This window comes from Taurulus bubalis, assembly GCF_910589615.1.
Source record: "Taurulus bubalis genome assembly, chromosome: 14".
Classification (NCBI taxonomy): domain Eukaryota; kingdom Metazoa; phylum Chordata; class Actinopteri; order Perciformes; family Cottidae; genus Taurulus; species Taurulus bubalis.
Genome location: NC_136602.1, coordinates 10,874,483 through 10,897,326, shown reverse-complemented (window position 1 = coordinate 10,897,326; position 22,844 = coordinate 10,874,483). Strand labels below are relative to the sequence as shown.

At 40.4% G+C, this 22,844-nt stretch overlaps 1 protein-coding gene across 2 annotated transcripts in view; it reads right to left on the bottom strand.

Annotated features, from left to right (window-relative positions):
• LOC306747145 (cGMP-dependent protein kinase 1) overlaps positions 1-22,844 on the bottom strand; it is a gene marked incomplete at both ends in the record, with an annotated part of 79,760 nt that overhangs the window by 193 nt on the left and 56,723 nt on the right. For both annotated transcript variants that reach the window (XM_079230162.1, XM_079230161.1), the window contains 12 exons: positions 34-100; positions 204-266; positions 380-502; positions 1,023-1,186; positions 1,628-1,769; positions 1,929-2,018; positions 2,440-2,579; positions 2,691-2,787; positions 6,984-7,058; positions 9,118-9,183; positions 18,382-18,476; positions 20,019-20,096. In XM_079230162.1, coding sequence (XP_079086288.1) covers positions 34-100; positions 204-266; positions 380-502; positions 1,023-1,186; positions 1,628-1,769; positions 1,929-2,018; positions 2,440-2,579; positions 2,691-2,787; positions 6,984-7,058; positions 9,118-9,183; positions 18,382-18,476; positions 20,019-20,096 — 1,200 coding nt within the window. The remainder of the gene's footprint in view (positions 1-33; positions 101-203; positions 267-379; positions 503-1,022; positions 1,187-1,627; positions 1,770-1,928; positions 2,019-2,439; positions 2,580-2,690; positions 2,788-6,983; positions 7,059-9,117; positions 9,184-18,381; positions 18,477-20,018; positions 20,097-22,844) is intronic.

Sequence of the window (22,844 nt, the reverse complement as noted above, 5' to 3'; positions counted from 1 at the left end):
AGAAATAAAAGAGTATCAGCAGTGTGCACTTACATTAGGGATGATAGGAGGTGTCAATGTCCCCTTCTTCAAGCCCTCCCAGTTAAAGCCCTCAAACCATCTAAAGGAAAAAACAGCATTGCCTCTTAATTGAATGTTTTACACAGTTATACTGGGGGAAATTAATAAATAAGATGATTATAATAATTTTAAGACATGCTTACTTGTGCTTTTGAATATCTTTGACACCATTTTTCAAGTTTCCCAGTCGTTCAGAAGGATTATCTCTGCAATAGAAAAAAGAAAGAAAGAAAAAAGAAACACATGATGATTCAGCATACAGACCACTTAAGTGAATAACTCTTGAGCTTCAACTATAGCTCGAAGCACCGACACTCACCTGCATAGCTTTTTAATTAGGTTGGCAGCATTTTTGGTAATTTTCTTTGGAAATTCGATCATGTCGATGCCTCTCAAGATGATGTTGTAGGTTTTCATAGGATCAGGGCCAGAGAAGGGAGGGCTACATAACAGAAGCAAATATTATTGTCTTCTTAATAGCATTTGTTCGTTGTAGATTGTTGTGTTGTGATATTGATCCCATATATGCCATCACAGGGAACACTTAAAGGAGCAGTGTGTAGGATTTGGTGGCATCTAGTGGTGAGGTTGCAGATTATAACCAACTGAATACCCCTCCACTACTCCCTCCCTTTCCAAATGCGCCAGAGAACTACGATGGCTTTCAGGTACCGTTAAAAAGCAAACTCCTCTCTCTAGAGCCAGTGTTTGTCCGCTCTGGGCTACTGTAGAAACATGGCGGCGCCACACGGTGGACTGAGTACCTATGTAAATGTAAATGGCTCATTCTAAGGTAAACAAAACACGACAATTCTTAGTTTCAGGTAATTAGAAACTAATGAAATACAGTAGTTATGAACACAATTGTATTTCTGCCAGCAAATGCCCCTAAATCCTGCACACTGTTTTGACACACTTCTTTAAGATATTAGTTTTATAGACATGCCCAGGCTTGTGTGTACCTGCCAGTTAAGAGCTCAAACATGAGGATTCCTAGAGACCAGTAGTCAGCTGAGATGTCATGGCCCTTGTTCAGAATGATCTCTGGTGCTACATACTCCGGCGTACCACAGAAGGTCCACGTTTTCTTTCCAAATCCGATCTTCTTGGCGAAGCCAAAGTCGACCTAAGAAGAAGGTAGATTTTGATCCGTCAGTCAGATGAAGTCATAACAATTTCATCCTAATTTGTATCAGATCATGTACATTCTTATGTATAATGATGCTGAGGTTTGAAATGGTGTAATTATTTCAGTATTACAGTATTCATTTGATGCTTTGACATGATGGATAAAAAAACTGTTGAGCAACTGGCTGCTGCTCAGCCAAAAGCAACAACCTGGTTTCTCCAGCAGGAGAGAAGGGAGTGGCGGCAACCCAAAAAACACAGAACTCGACTAAACCTCAATTAAACTTTTCTTTATACTGTAATATGCTTTTATGTAATGCCAACATGAGGCAAGTGAACACATTTAATTTGATCCTCCAGGGTAACATCATAGGAAGATGAGATTTATTTCACAGAAAACACAATTTCTTTGGGTGGTAATCCCTTTATGCTCTCTTACCAGTTTGGCATATCCCCTGTGGTCCAAAATAAGGTTCTCTGGTTTGAGGTCTCTGTAGATGATTCCTTTGGAATGCAGGTAGGCAAAGGCCTCCACCACACAAGCTGTGTAAAACCTGGTGGTTGAGTCCTCAAATGAACCCCTGGAAACACAGCAGGACAATAGATACTTGAGGTTTAAGGACTATTACTGTCACTGAAACTCTATTCATGTCGTGGTATTTACGGTTAGTATCACTTTACAGGAATATGACACAGCTAAAATGATTCACTCATATCAGACCTGGTGAAAAAGAGCTTACCGGTCTCGAAGAATGGTCCACAACTCTCCTCCTAAACAAGCTTCCATCAACATGTAGAGGTACTTGCTGTCCTTGAATGTTCTATAGAGTCTAAAAACACCAAAAGCAAATGTTATCTAAAAGATCTTTTAAATGCAAAAAAAAAAAAGAGATTTGGTGAATATATAGTTTGTAGAAGTGCAATTAATTCATATTCCAAAATGAATCTCCTACAAAATTATTACTGACACAAATATGTGCGCAAATCTGTATACAATACAATTTTGAGTTTAATATAAAAATTCCTATCTTTATATGGCCAGAATTAGAGCCATTTTGTTGATACCACTAGACCTTTATACATCTTATCGTAATAACAATAACTCTCATGTGCCTTCTTATTTTCTTTCAGGGTCACAAGAGATTTAAGCATCTTCCAGCATCCACAGAGAAGACTGATAAAGCCCTGATTCTTGTAACATAAATGCAAAAAAAACAACAGTCAATGGATGAAGCTGCCCAGAGGGTGTACCTAACAATGAAGTCAGAGTGGGCCTCCTGCATGATGAGTTTCTCTGAACGAATGTGCTCCTGCTGTCTCGTGTCGACAATGTGCCGCTTCTTCAGGATCTTCATGGCAAAGGTTTTGTTCTCATCGCTCTTGAGCTGAACCTGCAGTGAGGAAAGAAAGGCATTCAAGTACAAAGATGGGCTGCAAATTTACCCGCACAGCCCGTAAAGACGATTGTGAAGATGTTACTGTCAATGTGCAGCGGGCCCCACCAGCTCAACGCGGCCAAATCCACCAACTCCCAGAGTGTCGATGATGTTAAAGTCGGCTAGGTTGAGGTTGAAGAAAAATGCATTCTCTGCTTCATATCTGTGGTGCCGGGACAAGATGGGGGAAAAGACAGAATAGGGAAAGGATTAGAGATGAGCTGAAGGATGAAAGAAGAGATAATCCACTTTCAACAACCTGAGACAAAATATCTGTGTGCTCATTTGTTTGCAAATCTTAGAGGATTTAACTCATAGTAATCTAACAAGGATGTTATGGAGGATGTGGATTGTATCAATGGGAACAGGATGTGTTTGAGTATAGTCCTCTGGTAAACCACTTTGACCTCTCTTTTAACACATACTGTCTGTCCCCAGTCTTGATAGAAGAAAAACAAAGCTGAGACGTCCGGCACAAAAGCTCACTACTGTTCTGGCTCTGAAGACGTGCGTCAGCTCTGCCACCAAACACCCCAACATGGCATTGCAGACCTGCATAAGCCGGAAGAAGAAGATTGCTTCCACGTGGCCAACCCTTGTTTGAAATGGACAGAGTTTCATCAGCTCAGCCTCTGGATCAGTGGGCTGAGGACAGTTCTGAGCTTGGACAGCCTTTTCTGGGTCAGTCAGAACGGACTATGGCCCTCAACGTCAGGCCTTTTCTCAACCAGAAACAGTACAGCTGTCTTCCACTGGACACTTACCAAGAATACCCCTACAAGGAATACTTGTTTAGGTCAGTCAGAAGTCTTCCATCATGTTGCAGCAGGGACTGCAGGAAGTCTATTTACATACAAGTTAAACAATGACTCAGTTCTGGGTTCAAATTTGATAAATGAAATGGCAAATGAGACTCTCATGTGGCCGTTTGAGATGTGGAAAGAGGATTTTACTCAGATCACCAGACACATCAGTTACACTGCAAGCCGGGACAACAAAACCTTTTCCCTAAGCTGCATACCAGCGGGCACCGTGAGGGCATGTGTTGGCAGGTTGCTGAGCCACAATGTTTCTCAGAAACACAGTGGGTATCTAGGATAGTCACTGCTTATTTGTGTTTAAATAGGCACTACTACTAGCATGTAAGATTTGCAGGTGATCCTTTCATCTTTTTTTCCCCTCCCATCACCTGGAAGCAGGCCCAGAAAACACTCCAAATCCCTAAATGCTCTAACAAAAGGATGGAGAGATGCGACCGAGAGTACATGCATTCCTGCGTGTGGGACAGAATTATGAATAAGGTTGTGATGCCTGACCCGTGCTCACACACATAGACTTACGAGTGCCCATAATGAGGGAGGTCTCGTAAATTATGTCTCGCTATAAAGGGATCAGGAATGAGGGGATCATTTTACATCATGCAGGACATTAAAACATGTTTTAAGTAATAGTATGAGTTGGCCAACAGAGGGCAGCATTGCTCCATACGGAGTATCTAGGTAAGGAGCAAATACTTGTTGATGTACAATAACTCCACAGTGTGAACCACAGAATGCTTTGGAAGAATCAACCCATTTATTCTCTGCTGTGGTAAAGATGAACTCTTCTTTAAGTGAATACAATGAGACAACCTTGAAACCAGCTGGTGAAGTTATCAGAGCACTGCAATGAATTGTAATGAATAGTTTTGTGACAAGAAAAATATTTCCCTGAGCTCAATGTCTCAGCTGAGGACACAAACACTCGTATAGATTTTTCCCGATAGAAGCAGAACATCACTCGTCTATGTTCGTTGCTGAAGAAGCACTACGGAATATGATAGTGGCGAGTGAATCCAGTGTGACTGGAACCACACAGAGCTCAGCTGCATCGTACAACAATGTAATATAATGTAGTACGTTTTTACAATTGTACAAACGTACAACTGCAGATGAAAACTAGCCTTTCAGCTAACTCGGGTACATTTACATTTGTATGAATGTTGATTAATGCACATTGTCCCTTTTCAAATAAATAAATTAGAATTGAACCCTGGTAAGTTCAATTTCAGCCTTTGTTCATTTTGAGATGCCTTACAAGAAGTTGGAACTGTAACTTATTACTGTAAATCTGTTATTAGCCATGCAATACAAAGTGTTCCTATACAGGTCAAATAGCGCCCCAGTGGGTGATAATCTGTATCAGTGAATGGATGAGATCATAGCAAATGATGCAATCCCTGTGTGTCTAAATGTCTGTTAGTGTATTTTAGAGAGAGAGAGAGAGAAAGAGTGTGTGTGTGTGTGTGTGTGTGTGTATGTGTGTGTGTGTGTGTGGGCTATTGTCCTCATTTACTTCAGTCTAGCCTGACTCAAGGGACAGCATATCTGACCTTAAAGTTGACTCTCATTAAATGTCACTTTTATTTACCAGTAAATCTCGCTTTTTAAACTGCTACACCTGCTCAACAGATATGATCTCATCAATCTTCAATCTTCATCATGCTGGATGGGCTACGATAAGCAGTGAGCGGAAAGTAAAGTATGTATACTAAATACGGGACATCTGCAAAAAAAACAACTTAGATTTGAGACATTTCATTGACAGTTTGAAAGGAAAACCAGATCAGGTTCATCACAAAATGAAGGCAAACAAAAGCAGCTGTTGACCCATGAGAGGATAGTTTAAATTACCTGGTTTATTTTAGAAACAGGAAAATATTTTGATGGCATTGTTATGCCTTTTTAAGACAGACAGGGCATAAAGGAGAGAGAGTTCAGGAAAGAGAAATACAACAAGTTTTAAAGACTTTTTCAACTGTATTAAAAATATGGGAATTTAGATAAGAAAATATAATATTTGTTTTTTCTCACCTACAGACTCTCATCTTGCCTTCCACTAAACAAAATACTTAAATATATGCTTTATACATGCATAAATACATGCAAAACATTTCAACAGAGACTAATGCATTGGCTCTACATTATGTAGTGGAAAGCTCCTCCTGCAGAGAGAAGCAGCGACTTGATCAAAAACAATGTGCACATATAGCACATAGCAGTGAGGTAGGCTTTGAAGAAAAGACCTGTCAACCTCACAGAGAGCAGCGGTATTAGTTGCTGTATAGTTAGAGTTCTGCCGCATGGTGTTTATCCGCTGTGACTAATTAGAGATAGTTTCCATCAACGAGGGATCCTGACTCAGGCTTTCCTCACCAAGAAACAAATGTGCTCTGTTGGGCGGGGAGCACCAGCAAGAGATGACACACACACACACAGCGGCAGGGAAAGCTACCTTAATCAGGGTGGAAACGGCTTTGATGTGACAGATTTTCGGGAACAGAGGGAGAGAGTGGCTTTAAATTTTTTTTTTTTTTTAAACCTCTGTAGCTAATAGGGTTGATTATAAGGTTACAAATGACCATGATGTGTGGCTAATTTGCATGAAATCAGACTTAAATTAGCTTCCCTACAGACCAAGGGAGGGATGGGGTAGAGAATGCACACTGCAAGTCTCTGTCTATCACACATATTTGCTCGCAATCATCAGTGTAGTGAGCCATAAGGGGGACCTGGCCATGGATGAATGCCACAGGCAAAAACCAATGGGGCCACTCCCATTATACCCGCCCCCCATTGCCTTTTCTCTTCCATAAGTGCCTCTTTTCCAACACACTCGGGTGTTATGTTCCGCTCTTTGCTTGCTAAATTACACTAACTTGCAAAAGATGACTGACGCTCTCTGCACTCAGCTAGAACTCCAAAGAATCGGACAAAAGTCTGGTCTGCGTTGTCACCCGTGTTGTTCTCTCTTCCCTTCGTCTCTTCGGCCCTCCATCCACGTCTCTCTTTTCCTTTCTGGGGTGATAAGCTGTCCCTTCTCTCTCGCTCTCTGTAATCTGTCATTACCGGGTTCTTGTTTCTGCTCACCTTGACTCACAACATAGCTCCGAGTGAGCGAGGTATTAGATTATGCCAATATGTAGCTGTCTGTACCCCAAGATGCCCACCTCATTGCCAAGGTGCCTTCTATCGTGCTATTCTCTTGTTTCCATAGCGATGATAAATAGAGTACATATCTATTCCTCCAGAAATAAAGGCGAAGGTCATAGCCTCTGTTTCTGGCCTGCCACATGGGTATTGTCTTGTTATATAAGACACACTACATTAACAGTTGGACTTGAGCACATTTTTTTAAATAAAATGTTGCCGCTGGTGGGTAGTCACATTATGGTACAATGTTTTAGGATTAATTGAATCTAAAAATTACTTAGAAAATGTAATTGCTTGAAACAAAAGACAAACAAAATCAAAAGCAAGAAGGTATATTTGCATTGTGGGTATTTTAATTAATTTGTGGATACAATTATAATTATCTTACCTGGCTTTGACATCAGCATCCTCGTGGCCTTTATTGGACACATCCTCGAAACCTCCAATCATGTGCTTGAATGAACTGAAACACAGACAGAAAATGTTAAAACGTGTATGACTTGTTTTGTTCGAGAAGTCACAGTATGCAATCAATGCAGTTTGCACATGGCAGGCGATCCATATAAGTAGCTTGTGCAATAAATGGCCAGCCTGTCATTAAAAACACTGCCAGTTACTATTAAATATTCATCAGGCTGCATTTAGAGACGAGCCTCTAAAAATCACTGTGGCAGAGATGAGAAGACGGAGCGACCTCGAAGCGGTGTAAAATAGTGTGATAGGAGACGTGGGATGAGTGGGAGTTTCAGAGACAAAAGAAAAGGCTGTGAAGAAATGTTTTAATGAATGAATTATAGAATAGAAAACATACTCTGCTGAGAAAATAATTCACTGGGTATTATGACCAACAGACATACATTCCCATGACATTATTTTACTGAAAGAAACAGCACATGTTCCTTTCAGGGAACAATATTACAATTACAGAATTTAATGAAACAATTTAATAGGTTGACTGCAGCATAACAAGCTACATAATATGCTAATTTGCGAAAATAAAATCCTCCAAAGTTGCACTCCTGGGGAGATCATGTACATGAAAAATAATAACTATGCTTGGGCTCATTTCTATATGAAGTATGGCTGTCTAGAAGAAGATCTAACTGAGATAGTTTTCATGCAAGGCTCATCAAGCTGTCAGCCTGACGATGTAATACATCTCGTGTTTTCTCCTGTTGAGACCATATTGTCAGTAAGCTGGGACTGCTGCATGCTGAGCTTTTATTTAAAGCGCTTAGCTGCTTACAGTTTCAATTGCACGAGTGAATCGTGACTTCCTGACGTTTGTTTTCATTCCCCATCTCTTTCCAACTGTCTCAATCTCCTCTGTTTTCTCCTGCGATTATCCTAATTTTACCTCTTAAACTCCACTATTTCATGTTGATGCATTACACATAAAGAAAACAATTACATGCACACAAAAGGTTTAAATAATTTAACTTGGAATCTGCACCAAAACTGTCTTGGCAGGACACACACACACACACACACACACACACACACACACACACACACACACACACACACACACACACACACACACACACAAACACACACAAACAAACACATGCAATGAGCTAGTTTTGAGGGCAGCAAGAGCATTAGCTGCTCGTATGACAGGCAGAGTGAAAGGCAGTGATAATCTCCTGCGCTAGATGACTCACTCACTCACTATCCTCTCTGCTCACTCTGAGGATGCCGTGCTCCCTGAGGCTAGAGGGAGGCCCTGGGTAAATTGATGCCATCTCCTCTCTATGCCCAATCCATCTGTCTCTCTATTCTCACCGCAATACTTAATCCTTAAAATAGTGAACTGAGATAAACTTATGTGGATCGACATTTTTAAGTACCATGAAAACATGATAAACATTGTGTTAAAATGTCAAACCATGCCACTGCAATGCAACGCTAAAAATGTGGTTGTGCTCTTTGATAATCTCCTGACAAACACCAAAAGAAAATTTGCCCTTGTGAGTGCATAATGTATTGAAAGTCTTTGCTGGAGTTGATTTAGGATTCAAGACAAATGCCTTCTTGACTTAATAAGTAAATCTAATAATGGTAGTTGTTTGTTTGATTAGAAAACATTGGCATAAGAACAAGGTGAGTCCTGAACATAGAAGCTGGTGATGACGTGATTGCCTTTTAGGATTCCCAAATGTGAGCAGACAATTAAACAAGACAGCGGAGGTGAAGTGAAAGGGAAGCATGATCCTGGAAATGCACACTTTATGTCTCACATCACAATTATTAAATTTGTAGAATTGTAACGTATTGGATCATGCAGGATAAATTGATTCAACTATTGATTGAACGTACCGACACTAAATGTGTCATGTTCATCAAAAAAGTGCAGAAGTGGGTTAATGTTGATGTGTTGTCCTTACCTGATCATTATGACCAAAGCAGAATTTGTAGGCTTGTTTTGCATGGATGCTCATGGCAGACCACTTTAATGCTAAATAATCAATAATGTAAAACAGACATTCTATTTTGTGATGGAAAACCTTATTGATACTCACTCTCTATCGATGACTAGACAGGTGACTGCCTCTGCTGCAATGACGTTGGCTGTCCGGATGTCCTCCCTGGACAAAAACAATAATACAATACAATCAGGCACAGAAGCAACATTGACTCATTTCATCCAATAAATGCACACTGTGCGGCTGTAATTGAATCACATTATTATTAGATTAAAATGCTTTATCAGAGCTGTGAGGATGGAAACAGTCAAAACTTAACACCTACATATAAATGATGGCTTATTCAACTTCATTCACTCCATAAATGCCACTGGACCACAATGGAAACTTTACTCTCCTTAGGCAACACACATAACTGCATGATCGGCATTACTCTTTATTATATTTGACATCAAGTTTGTCTTCCTCTGATGGTGACGCTTCTTCAGAGGAGTCGCCCCAAACGCAGTCCTCAGAGTCTGTATCCCAAGAATCCATCCTTCACTGTGAAAGATTTTCTGCACACAGAGTCCCACAAGGGATGAGCTCTAACTCTGAACCAGTACACTGCCCAGAGCAGCCCTCCAACTAAAGACACGGCTGTCGCTCTTATACATTAATCTCCAATCCAATTGTCGGGTTATCCACTTAAACACAGACTAAAACATTACAAAAAGATGGGAAATTCTTCAAGGGATGTCTCATAATAAGCAGATTATGCTGTGCCCCATTTCTTTGAAAAAGAAAAAGAAGTCATACCCTGAATGAATTTAATATCCCAGTGGGGAGCGAATACAAAATAAAAACAGACTCTAGATATGAAAAGTTGATTCAATTAAATTTAAGTGCTGACAGTAGCTGACAATCACACTCTGCATCTGATCTGAACTCAGACACACGGCAGCCTATTTCAATGAGCTGAGGTGACAATTCCGCCTCATGCCATGTCAACTGCCTGTGCCTTCCCTCCTCCAAACACACCCCTTCTCCAGCACAAACTCACACACATGCACTCACTCGTTCTGCTGACCCCTTTGAATAAAGGGCACAGCTGGTGGGGGAACAACACATTTTGAAAGGTGAGGACTACAGAGGAGATGAGTGCAGTGTTTGTCAAGGGACATAGGATACATTGGGGCCCTTGCGCTATCATAGTTAATACAGTATTTCACTCTGATAAGTCTGATAAGCTCCTATGGCCTGTATCCATGCTCTTAAAACACAATACTCTGGCAAACACTGCGCCACCTGTTCTTGTTTGCCCACAACAGAAATCAAAACTATTTGAATAAGCACACTTACAGTATAACCGGGCTAATGGGTGAAAGTACTTAATGTCCCCGTTTGGATGAAGACACTATGTTACACAACGTGGCTGTCACTAGTGATTATGTGATGATTTGTTTGGGGAACAATAGTCGTGAAGATTGACAAGACTGAGGTGGGAAGAGAAGATGGAAAGAGAAGATGGGAAGAGAAGTTCTTGAATTTGTGTTATTCATAAAAGGAGGCATAAGACACCCTCATAATAGTTGGCCAAATTGTATATTGCTTAGTTGATTACTGTATCCCTTCTATCCTGATGTAGGTCCTTTCATTACTTTTCTGGTAAGTCAATAAATAGTCCATATGAAATAACCACAAGACTAGTTTTGTATACTTCTGTGTTAATTCAATAGTTGACAAATGTAATGCAACATTAACGTGACAGTTTTGAATCAAGTACAATTTGGTATTCTAATAAACAGAATTATTGAACAATACAGCTAAATTAAGGAATGCCCAGCAGCCTTCGGAAAATCCCTGGAGTCCAGCCTGTAGCCTCACTGCAGCCTCTGGAATCCCCGGAGTCCAGCCAGCAGCCTCACTGTAGCCTCCGGAGTTCAGCCTGCAGCCTCACTGTAGCCTCCGGAGTTCAGCCTGCAGCCTCACTGTAGCCTCACTGCAGCCTCACTGTAGCCTCTGGAATTCCTGGAGTCCAGCCAGCAGCCTCACTGCAGCCTCCGTAATCCCCAGAGTCCAGCCTGCAACCTCCAGAATCCCCGGAGTCCAGCCTGCAGCCTCGGGAACCCCGGAGTCCAGCCAGCAGTCCCACTGTAGCCTCACTGCAGACTCCGAAATCCCCGGAGTCAAGTCTGCAGCCTCTGGAATCCACGGAATCCAGCCTGCAGCCGGCTGGTTCTCTCTCCCAGCAGGCGCCTATGCCTCCGGTACCGATTAAACCTCTGCTTTCACCCCACCATTCTTTCATAATTGGATGATTATTCAAATATTCAGAAGCTGAATAAGAAGTCAACTTGCTCTGTTAAGGGCTGTTGAGGCACAAATGTTTATAACGTCCCAGCTGTGGAGTCAATTTTCTAAAGATTTTGCAGTTATTTCTCCAAATTTGCCTGCCAGACGAATAACTTTAAGAAGCTTTTTTAATTCATGTCAAATACTGCATGTATCACACCCACAATCTGTTACACGGGTTAATTTGTCTCATAAAAGAAAGCATACAGTGTTGGTGTCATTCACTTAACATGGCAATAGAACAAAACAACACAACACTTGGGCTACATTGAAATAGTGATTAAGCATGAATTATCCTTTAGAGACCGCAAGGGTTTCATGTTTGAGAGCAGCTTGTTACACCTGCTGCTCGAGTGTGGCTGAGGAAAACAACTTAGTGTGCCATTGCGTTGATGCTAGCGATGTTGTATGAGAAACACAATCGCTAAACAATATGTGTCAGAATGATTAATTTACATGCTGCTGAGCCTAAGTCATCCACTAAGCCAAAGAAGGCTCTGCAGTTGTTAAGTGCAGCGCAACAAGAAACGCATTCGAAAAAGAGACACACACACAGATGCACAAGCAAAGACGCACTAAAAGCAGCTGCATGCTGTGTCTGGAATGTCCTTTGGACGTACAAGAAGGAAGCCTGCGGTGTTGATTTCCAGTAGATAGTTGAAATGAACCAGGTAATTGGATAGTGATCTGGTGTCCCGGAAGAGGGTTATGAAAATAACGTACAGGCTTGGAGGCTGAGAGTGGCCAGTAGCTACGAAGCTGTAGTGAGAAGAAGTAAAGCCTGGGGCGGGACTGGGGCAAGAACAAGAAGTGGCTGTGGGATACACAGCCAATAATGTGCTTCCACTCTGTCACTGAGAGGTATTCAGGTGGGCCTGGATAGTTGTGTCCCATATTTCGATTAAAGCACTTACGTAAATGATTGTGCAAGTGTTTGTGCAGCTTTTTTCCATTAACTACAACATTGTGCATTTTCCACATAACTGCAAAGTATGACCACTTTCCACTTTTCCATACGAGACATTTTTACATATATGAATATATGTATTATACTCTTCCAGGCAGCCACTTTCACACTGGTTGGAAATTATTCATTAGGAACAACCAGGCGGCAACCTTATGTTCTGCCGAGTGAAGCTAATGCAGGATGTGTCTTAAAACTTGCATCACCTCTACTGACAGCAGGGAAGACTCATCCAGTTGCAAAAAGAAGTCAGATTGTATTTAAGGGCGATGGCAAAATCGCTGATCTCAAGGCTGAAAAGACAGCAGTCCTCAAACCAATTGGTGACGTCCCGATGACGGCTTCTTATATACAGTTTATGGAAACCCCTTGATATGCACCATCTCATTTACAACAATACCACACGAGCACAGTACAAAGCACATGTAAACTGGTTGGGCAAACTCCCAGGAGCTGGTGCACTGTTCCGCGTCCGGGACGGAATCCGCACTGCTCGTCTTGAATCTGAGGTTCGATAAGCGGTCGGAGCCTCCTTTCCAGCACCCTGGCATAAGCTTTCCTCGGGAGGCTGAGCAGTGTGATACCACGATAGTTCGAGCACAACGTTATGTCGGCGATAAACCAAACATACTAGGAAAATTATAACGTGGAAAGGTTACTCTTGAGTCTCAGGATGTCGGAGCTTGCCACAGACACATGAAAACATTGACAGGGAACCAGTGTTTCTCGTGTATGGAAATGATTTCTATCTGACATAATAGGGCATACTTGTGAAATTGTTAGTTATTTGTGAATTCAGGGCACTAGCTGAAGCTGACTCTTATTTCTTAATGCTGTGTTTAGTTCTCCCCCCTTCTCAATCCTCACCTTCCCTTGGGTTTCAACACCTAAAATACATTTTTGGCCTGCGGGAAAGTCCCTGTTCAGAATTGCATCTCAACACAACAATTTCCAAAATAAAAAAGGGCAACAAGGGATTTACTCTGACAAAGTTCTTCTCAAGCTGTCTCAAAAAAGCTTAAAATCTTTGGTGGTTGATTTGCATGCTGTGACGGTATGAACTGTGAGCATGTCTTCAGACTAAAAATCTATGGTATGCTTTAAAGCAAACTAAAATATACAGAGGATACAGACAGGAACATACAGTGGCAATGAGAAATATCCAGATTTCTAGTTAATAGCAGATGGCAGAAGTTAATGCTTTGACTCGTGGAGGAAGAGCTAATAAAATACTCAAGGTACGGCTTGGACTGAAGGGAGACGGGGAATCTACAAAGCAGCATTGAAGCCGACGAGCATTTCATCAAAACATGTAGCATTGAGTCAAAGAGACCATTGTGTTGCGCATTGCCCAAAATGATTTGCAAGGCACCGACCAGGTAACATGAGACTCTACAGTCATGGTATCACCTCTATTGGGTTGAGCTAAATGTTAACATAAGCATGCCAACATGCTTAAAATAACAATATCGACTAGTGGAGCAACGGATCATGAAACTCAGATCATATCACGGATCAGAGTCAGAAGAAAAAAGGGAGCAAATATAACTTTTAGAGATCGCTGATCACGTTTTTTCATGCTGATACTAATTGTTGATCATTGATGATCCATATTGGCAGATACAGATCCCTTTTGTTTGGTTAAAGCAAGGACCCTCAGCTCCTTTAAGTCCAGATGGAAGACTTTTCTGTTTGCTGTTGCCTTTAATTGATCCAGATTCAATTGCTACTGCATTGTATTTCTTAAACTGCACTGCAACTTTTATTCAATTTTTATTTTTTATTTAGCTTTTTGACTGTTTTAATGTTTTCTTAACTGTTTAAAATCCTGTTTTCTCTGCATTATGTTTTGATGCTTTTAATGGTTTTATGTGAAGCACTTTGAATCGCCTTGTTTTTGAAATGTGTTATACAAATAAACTTGCCTTGTCTTGCCTTGCCTTGCTCTCGACAATTGTATTTTTTTGTCATCATCCCAAAAATAATTTCCACTGAATTCAGTGGAAACCATAAAACATACTAAATGTTATCTTTTTACTTAGTTTTAGTATTTTTTTTATTTTTATCTTTATAAAAACACCTAATTCCAAGTCTTCTTCAATACCGCATGAAGTTCATTTCGTAAATGATGGTCCCATTTAATAGACGATAAAGAAGGGTATGCTTTAGGCCAGATCACTACTAGAGCTCTATACGCCGGTTCTACCACAACGTCACTCCTCTGCTGTCCCAATTTGGTCACTTCCATTCACTAATTGCAAAAAAAACAAGATGGCGACCGCAAAAACCCACAACTACGTCCACTTCTTATCTACAATCTATGATATAACCAATGTTTGTCTCATATTCTCACTGGTGCCTATAGCACCATGTCCACACTAACTCAGCCTCTCAGGGTGATTTATCAGAGGACTGTATTGTTTGTTTAAAGGTCTGACACTGACACCAATCACATTTCCGTCAGTTACACTTCATTTTTTATCTCTTTCCCTCTACTGTTAACCCTACAAACACACACATACACACACACACACACACACACACACACACACACACACACACACACACACACACACACACACACACACACACACACTTGGGCGAGGAGGTCAGGACACATATTGTCTGTGCTACAGATAGATCTACACCTCAACTGGGAGTTCACACTTCCCCATGACAGGAAGAGTGTGACATGAGATATGCTGTTGGTCCATCTTTTCCTGGAACATCCACCTACTGTACGGAAGTATTCATTAAGGGCCAACCCTGCAGAGAAAACATCTAATGGGATATTTCTTCTGCTGCTATAATGAACACACAGGCTCGAACAAAATCATTACATCTGACACTGGCAGGGGAACAAACTTTGATTTGTAAATATGTTGTTCTCACAGATCAAAGGCAAAGACTTCAGATGGACACAGTAGCCTTTGAGTAGGGGCTATTGAGTTTCATGAGCAAGGACACACAGTTAACTTTGGATTACAAAGATGGCCCTGCAGAAGAGCCCTCTGATCAAAAGCCTACTTCGAAGATGGCCAGCATCGCAATCATGTAAATTAACGGGACACGCTTGACTATCAAAGGTGTAGTTGAATAGGCTTCTCTCGCTGAAGACACTCCGAGACAAAAGGCGGCGAGGCCAAAAGATGATAACAATACAAAGCAGATGCAGAGGTGGGGTTAGCACTTTGTTTCAGTGGGATGTGGAAACAATATGGTTTTCTTGACTAAACAAAGCATGAGATGCTCTTGAAGGTGCTTTGAAGAGCTTTTCAAAAAGCTACTATTCTGGGAAACGCTAAATGTATTGGTACATTTAAGGATATGTGTGATATATCATGTATTTATAGATGCATACAGCGAGCACGTGTGTACATATAAAATCGGCGTGACATGTCGAGACTTTTACAGTCTTTTTTTTAAATAACAATTCCGTGGAAAATTCAAATAGTTCAACACAAAAGTAGCACAGCTGCTAAATCCATAATAGATTAGTACTTTGTGTCATGATCTCATTCATCAAACAGCACATCTCATCAGTGTAAAGTATTGAATATCTGTTTGGAACAACCTACTCCTCCCACTGCCAAGAGATCAAGCTTCCCATGCCTCACATGTTCTGCATGCATATTAATGCTCTGTCATCTTTTATATCCTATGGCTGTTAGCTTTAACTTATGAGAAGAAGCCCAACCAGCTGTGCAATTCCAGCTGTCGTCTGAACCTCACATCAAACATCTGGAGTGTACTTTTTCAAAAAGAAAAATAATGATTTACAGTTTTGACTGCTGGCATGTATTTCTCACAGGATACTGCTTAGGTACAATTTAAGTGTCTTTGTGTTTGAAAGTGTTAATATGTGCTCTTGAGACGTGATTGTCAAGGGCTTGAGATTTAAGATTTCACATTCATCAGCCACAAGATGGCGACATCTACATTTTTTTCATGTTGACAGGGTTGGCTGTGTGCTTCCACGCATCTCATGAGTGCATATGTTCTCTGTTTCCACCTGACCCCTCACAGGTATAATACACTTTTCTCTTCCCTCCCTCTGTTTTAATAAAACATTGTGCACAGAGGCACACAGACATGAAAAGACAAGACAAACAGCAGGGTAAAAATATCCCATCAGGGCACCGGGCTTTGATTCCAGGAGCCATATAAAATGTTTTTATTACACTGAAGTGTCCTTTCAGTGAGAGTATTTGAGAGCTTAGGTGCCACTGAATGTTAGCAGTACAGCAGCAGTGAGTCATCTAATCCCTACAATCTATACAGCCAGGTTACTTTAAACTTGTCTCAGAATATCTTCAGAGCTCGACATTTCTGGCCGAGTAGTATAAAGTATGATGTTTGTATTACATGTTTTTCTCAATTGAACACGGCTTCTGTGTTAGTCAGAGCCACTATGCTCATATACTTAACACATATGTCCAGATCAGATAGTGATTATTACAGTCTGGGACACCATTAAGATGTCTATGGCCCAATCACAATGCTCACCCAAAGGCCATACACCCTGAACCCTCAGTAATTTAACTGACTGTCACCTGGTAAATGGTGTGTGAGAGGCAGTTAGGGCATGACATGGTTCAACTATGAGTTGGACAGCACTGTGCAGCCACATATCCAGTGCCATGACAACATCATTACATGGTATGTACAATTGTAGGTTTTTCTTTTATGTTTTTTCATGCCTGATTTGAACATCTTCCATGTACTTGCTTTATGATACAAGAGGTAATTGTCAAATAGTCAATGTACTTGTTTTTGTCAAAACAGCTTCAATAACGAAAAATATAAAACATGGTTAATGAATAAACCAGGTGTGTAATATAGCCTCAGCTTGCATTCATATGATTTCAATCTGAAATCCGTAATGTTAAGGTTTCTGTGTAAATGTAATATTCCAGGCAGATCACCATTGTGCTATCCTCTTTGTTTACCTTTTCTTTCCCTTACGCTTTCCATGTTCCCCCTGGTAGCCCAGTATTTAACGTCACAATACTATGAGTTGCTGCACAAATGCGGACTGAGAGCTCAGAATGTCTGCGAGAAAGCCCTCAAGCACCTGACGATTTGATAGTGGGACAACCCTAAGCCCTCAGGGACTTTGCGGGAGACTTTGTGTCTCAAAGTCTGACTCTGTGACTGTGGAGATACGAATTGGGCGCTTGATATAGCAACCAAGACATGGAATGAGAAGAAAAGACAAAATGATTTAAGAGACATATAGATATTATTGTCAAAATGAAATAAGCCTCCAGCTAAGAGCATATTATACGACAAACACAGAAGTCAACTCAAAATAATGACTTTTACCCTGAAGTTTCTGTGTGACTAGCTGTTTGCAAAATATAGCACAGACGGGTTGTGAGGAATCTCCACTGTCCGCTGAACATTCACACTTTTTTCTTCATTTCATTTGGGCAAAATAAAGAGCTTGAGAAGGAGGATCATGCATCAATAATTGTATTTGCCCTCATTTTAACTTTATGCAAATAAGCTCAAGGGTAAAATAGCTGCATCTGTAGATATGTGTGCGTATATTGTTTCAGCAGGGAATACAATGCTATACTCACCATCATTTATACATATCTGCTACTTAAAGTGTATGTCGATGTATTTACAGTTGCAGGAAAAAATAAAATAGGACATACTTATTAAAAAAACTAAATTTGTATTTCAATGACTTCCTCAATCTGATCAGGTCAAACTAAAACTGTTTCATGTGATTCAGAGATAGATACACTGTGTCTGGAATAGCTACAGTAAATCAGGCCTGTTGCGTAATGTGTGGCTCGGCTTTAATTTCTAAACACTTCACAAGTTATCATGCCTCTCAGGACAAGTGAGTGGTGGAAAAAAATCAGGACAGGCAAGAGCTGGAGGCTGATGATAGCAAATTAGAAAGTATAGATGTAAGTTATGTACAAGAGGGAGGATATTAAAAAAACGATTGTGAGTGAAAACTAGAAAGTGTTAGAGAAGCAGACAGAAACAGCAGGAGAACAGAAGATTTATATTGGAAGAGGCATTGTTATTAGGAACAATCTTACCCTTGCAGTGCTTTCTCTCCAAACCAGTCTCCTTTTCCGAGGCTGCGCAGGTAGACAGGCTCTACATTGGGCAAGTCTTCCCTGGTCACATTAACCTGGTGAAAGGAGGAAAATGCAGGCGGAGGAGAGTTAAACAGAACAGCAGTGTGACAGGGAGGAAGTTGTAAGAAAAAAGTGACGAATGAAGGGTTTATGTATAACTGTATGAAGATGTGTGCAAGTAAAGGAGAGGACATTTTCATTGATGTATTCCAAATGAAAGTGATAGTGTATGATCTCTCAATATGTCAGGTAAATCCCACTATTACAAACAGAGGATGGATATCTCTGTTCATGGGTGGTCTGTCACACATTGGTGACTGCCACTTCATTAGCCAGATGACATGTGAGTGATGGCACTGTGCAGTGCCAGTTGACTTTACAAATCAAAGTGATGCTACGTAGATTTGAGAGGAAGTGAATGGAGAGGGTTGTTTTGCCTAATGAAGGATCTTGTCTTCGTCAATTAGTCAGTTCTGCACAGGGGTAGCAGCGTATCCAGCACCAGCACACTGACACGCTGCCAACACCCGAGTGACAGCATTATTATTCATGATCTAATATGATCGTGTGGGGGCAGGGAAAAAAATTAAAAGATGGTAAAAGGTGTAGTCTGAAAGCTAGGTTGTGAGATGTTGTGAGATGCCGACATTTGGATGAATTTCCTCTAGTGTCTATGGTCTAGCTGGAGACAGTTGTGTGGTGAGTGATGTGTAAATAGCCAAGCGAAAAGCATTGATAAGATCAGGAACGTGTGTGCTTATGTCTGCGGCCGTGCATGTGTGTATTTTCTTCTGTGAAGTGGGATCTGTTTGGGGTCAAAGGAGAGGAAAAACAAGACGGGAAACATAATGTATCTTCATCCTTTACAATAACAGGTAGATCCTGGACATGTCAACTGCTAGAACATACTACATAATAACTGTCCTACTATATATATATATATATATATATATATATATATATATATATATATATATGGTATATATGATATATATATATATATATATATATATATATATATATATATATATATATATATATATATATATATATACGTATATATATATGGTATATATATATACATATATATACATGTATATATATATATATATATACATGTATATATACATGTATATATATATGTATATATATATATATATATATATATATATATATATATATAGTAGGACAAATCTTACCATTTGTGTATTTAAGAGACTGAGAGTGAATTGTGTTGTTAACAAATGCAGATAATGATGAGGAGAAGGAAGGATAGTGGAGGACATACATGAACAGTGAAAGGAGGATAAACAAGTGCAGGTAGAAGATAATGGAGGCAGCGTAGCTGCATCAAAACATGTTAACAATACAAGCACCAACGGTCGAGACAGCTTGTCATCTGTGCTTATTATGAAAGCCAGTGTTAATGACAGAAAGGTGAAATAAAAGTGACTCCATCCTCCTTTCTAGATGCTCCAAGAGCATCTAGAAAGATGATGACAGAGGCGGCTTCTCCCTTATCTTGAGATGATTGATGACAGCCAACTTTCAACCAAAAATACTACCACTTTGGTGGCTAGAAGCACTGTTCTCACCTTTCCCTTACTGATGATGAAGAAGGTGTCTCCTCTGGCGCCCTGTCTGATGATGTACTCTCCATCTCCATAATGTGTCTGTCAAAAGAGAAGACCAGAGAAGAGACGTGTTATTCAGGCACGCTGTCATTCTTTTGTCTCCTTTCTCACATTGGGAGTGAGACCTCTGTCACTCGAGACCAAAATGTACCCTTCAGAGGAAGTGAGGCTGAATTGGTTGCAGTGAGATAAATTACAATTTGTGTTTCCTTGTTAATAGCAGAGAGGTTCTCTGCTTTTCAACCACTGCTTGCTTGGACATGCACTGTGACCTTGAATGAGCAGGTAAAGACAAGGACTGAATACTTTGCACTGCTTCAAATCTGAAGGCAAATCACACCTTCTTTCCAAGAGCAAAACTTATATATTCATCCATCAATCCATTTTCTACACCAAGTATTCCTGTTGAGGATTGCTTGTGCCGGGACATATCCCAGCATGCATTGGTTGAGCAAAGAAAAACACTTTCACACACACACACATATTCACTCTTGGCGTTGAAAATAACCTTAAGAACCTGATAAGAAAAGGATTCGCTTGCCTGATGTGTGGGATGTGACATAACATATGATGTGAAAAACCTCTTGGGCCATGGAGAAAACTGGATACAAAGTGCCTTGGTTCAATGATGAACCAAGGCACAAGAAGCTAAATAAATCACTGTAACCTTATACGGACCGAGGGTTAACAAGCATCTGTTTTTGATTTTCATAATGCAAATTATGACGTTCCCAGCAAACTATATACACAATATGCTGCACTAAATCTAGACTGAAGATATAGCTCACTGTTTCCTGTTCAATCATAAGCAGACTCCACTCTGTAATTGACATTTTCCAGGTTTCTATTCTCACACCATTTCAACTACCGTACTTCACATCTTACCTCACACTGAGCAGTGGGAGTAGGATTCATTTCTGATGTGTGTGTCTCAAGAGTAGAGCTTCTTGCTAATAGTAGGTTGCAGTTATGATGTTTAGTTCAGGTTTATCTATTTATATAATGTGGCCCCTTTCTCAAGCATGTCCCCAAGAGACGAAAGCTAAAGAAAAAAAAGCAGTCAACTCAAAAATCAATCACAGATCAAATTGATCTATTATAGTGGAGGGCAACACATAGGACAACCTATAGGACCTCTGCTTGTAGAGGGAAGACCTTGAATGGGGAGACAGCAGTCAATAGTCTATAAAACTGATAAATACAAATTCAATCAACTTCCCAGCACTTATATTTCCTCAGTCAACAGTCCAAACATATTAATCAGAGAATAATAGGCATTTTTTAAGAATGCCATCCAAACCATCTAATTTCCTCAGGGTTAACATGGTGCGTTCTCCCAGCTCACTCACACATGTCCTCCCTGTACGAACCAAAAATTATTATCTCATTAATTTTATTGCCGGCAAAATAGTTTGCACTCTGGCTATGGAGGATTTGATTATGGAAATGTGAAGGTTGTCTGACAAGACTGTGGGTCACTCGTCATATAGCGTCACACAGGCTTGTTTTAGTTAGACACCAACAGAGATCTTGAAAAACCAAAATCTATGTAACTGCTTTATGTTTGCTTGCATTACCCACATTTCCTTACAGCTGTGTTTCTCCCATTTTACACTTTGCAATTCAGCTACGCACACTGTTTTGATGTGGGCTGCATAGCTTGCAGCCTCCCCCCACCAATGTACTTTCCCACAACCTTTTTCTTTTCCTACATGGAGTTCTAGAGGTTGCTATGTGGACGATCATAGATTGCCTTTTCTTGCTTCTCTTCCCATCAACACCCCTGCCGCTTCATCCTGCTGAACTGAACTGATTCCCTTGAGTCTCTTGCTCTGCTTACCCTTTTAACCGAAAGGTCGTGAATTTTACCTTTCAACACTTAGAGCAAAGTTCTATAACGGTCTTTGTGGTTGTACATCGTACATTCAATGATATAAATGATGTAGTTATGATTCACCATGGCATACATAAAACATAATGGTATTTGGCCAAGGTCTAAGTCACAAGACTGTGCTATGACATGGACAAGTATATACTGCCATGGTACAAACCCAACCATAGCAGTATGTTCATATGCACTAGATTTTGCAGTGGTGCTTTATTGGTGAGTGTATAATTGACACATTGGTTCTCTACTTATGTAGTAAAACATGGTACGTATGTGACATGCCTATATGTTTATCAAGTTGCTGATACACAGATACACTATTTGCACTATTACATAAGTGTATTGTTTGTATACAACAAAATAGTGGTTCTAGTGACACTGAGTAATTTAGTAATTCTGTATCAATGCATGACATCGCTAATACATCCTCAGATCCTGCTTTTTATTTATAATTGTTCTACATTTAAAACAATTGTGTTTTAATTGCACTTGACTCAAGAGGCCATTATGAGCGGATAGTCTCCCACACAATGTCAAGTCCCCAGAGTGTGTAAAAAAACATGCGTGCCGAAAGCCGTTGACAATGAAAGCCACAGATTGCATGCTATGAGGCTGATTACCTGTGGCCTCCTTGCAATTTGAAAGGCTATATGCCAAGTAGCCTACTGTTGTCGTCACTGGCAGTGGCACTTAGTAGTTAGAAGTTATAATGTATTTCAAAGAAGATAGATAGCTAGCCACGGGTTATTGTTATGAACTAAACGTCTGGTATAAATAATGTGGTTCTCCAATGGCTCAAAACGTCAGAGAGGACGTTTCCCGTATGTTATTCGGAGGGCATGGTGCCTGCTTCAACAACAGACTTTGAGGATCTCAAGCATTTTTTGAGAGGATTAGCA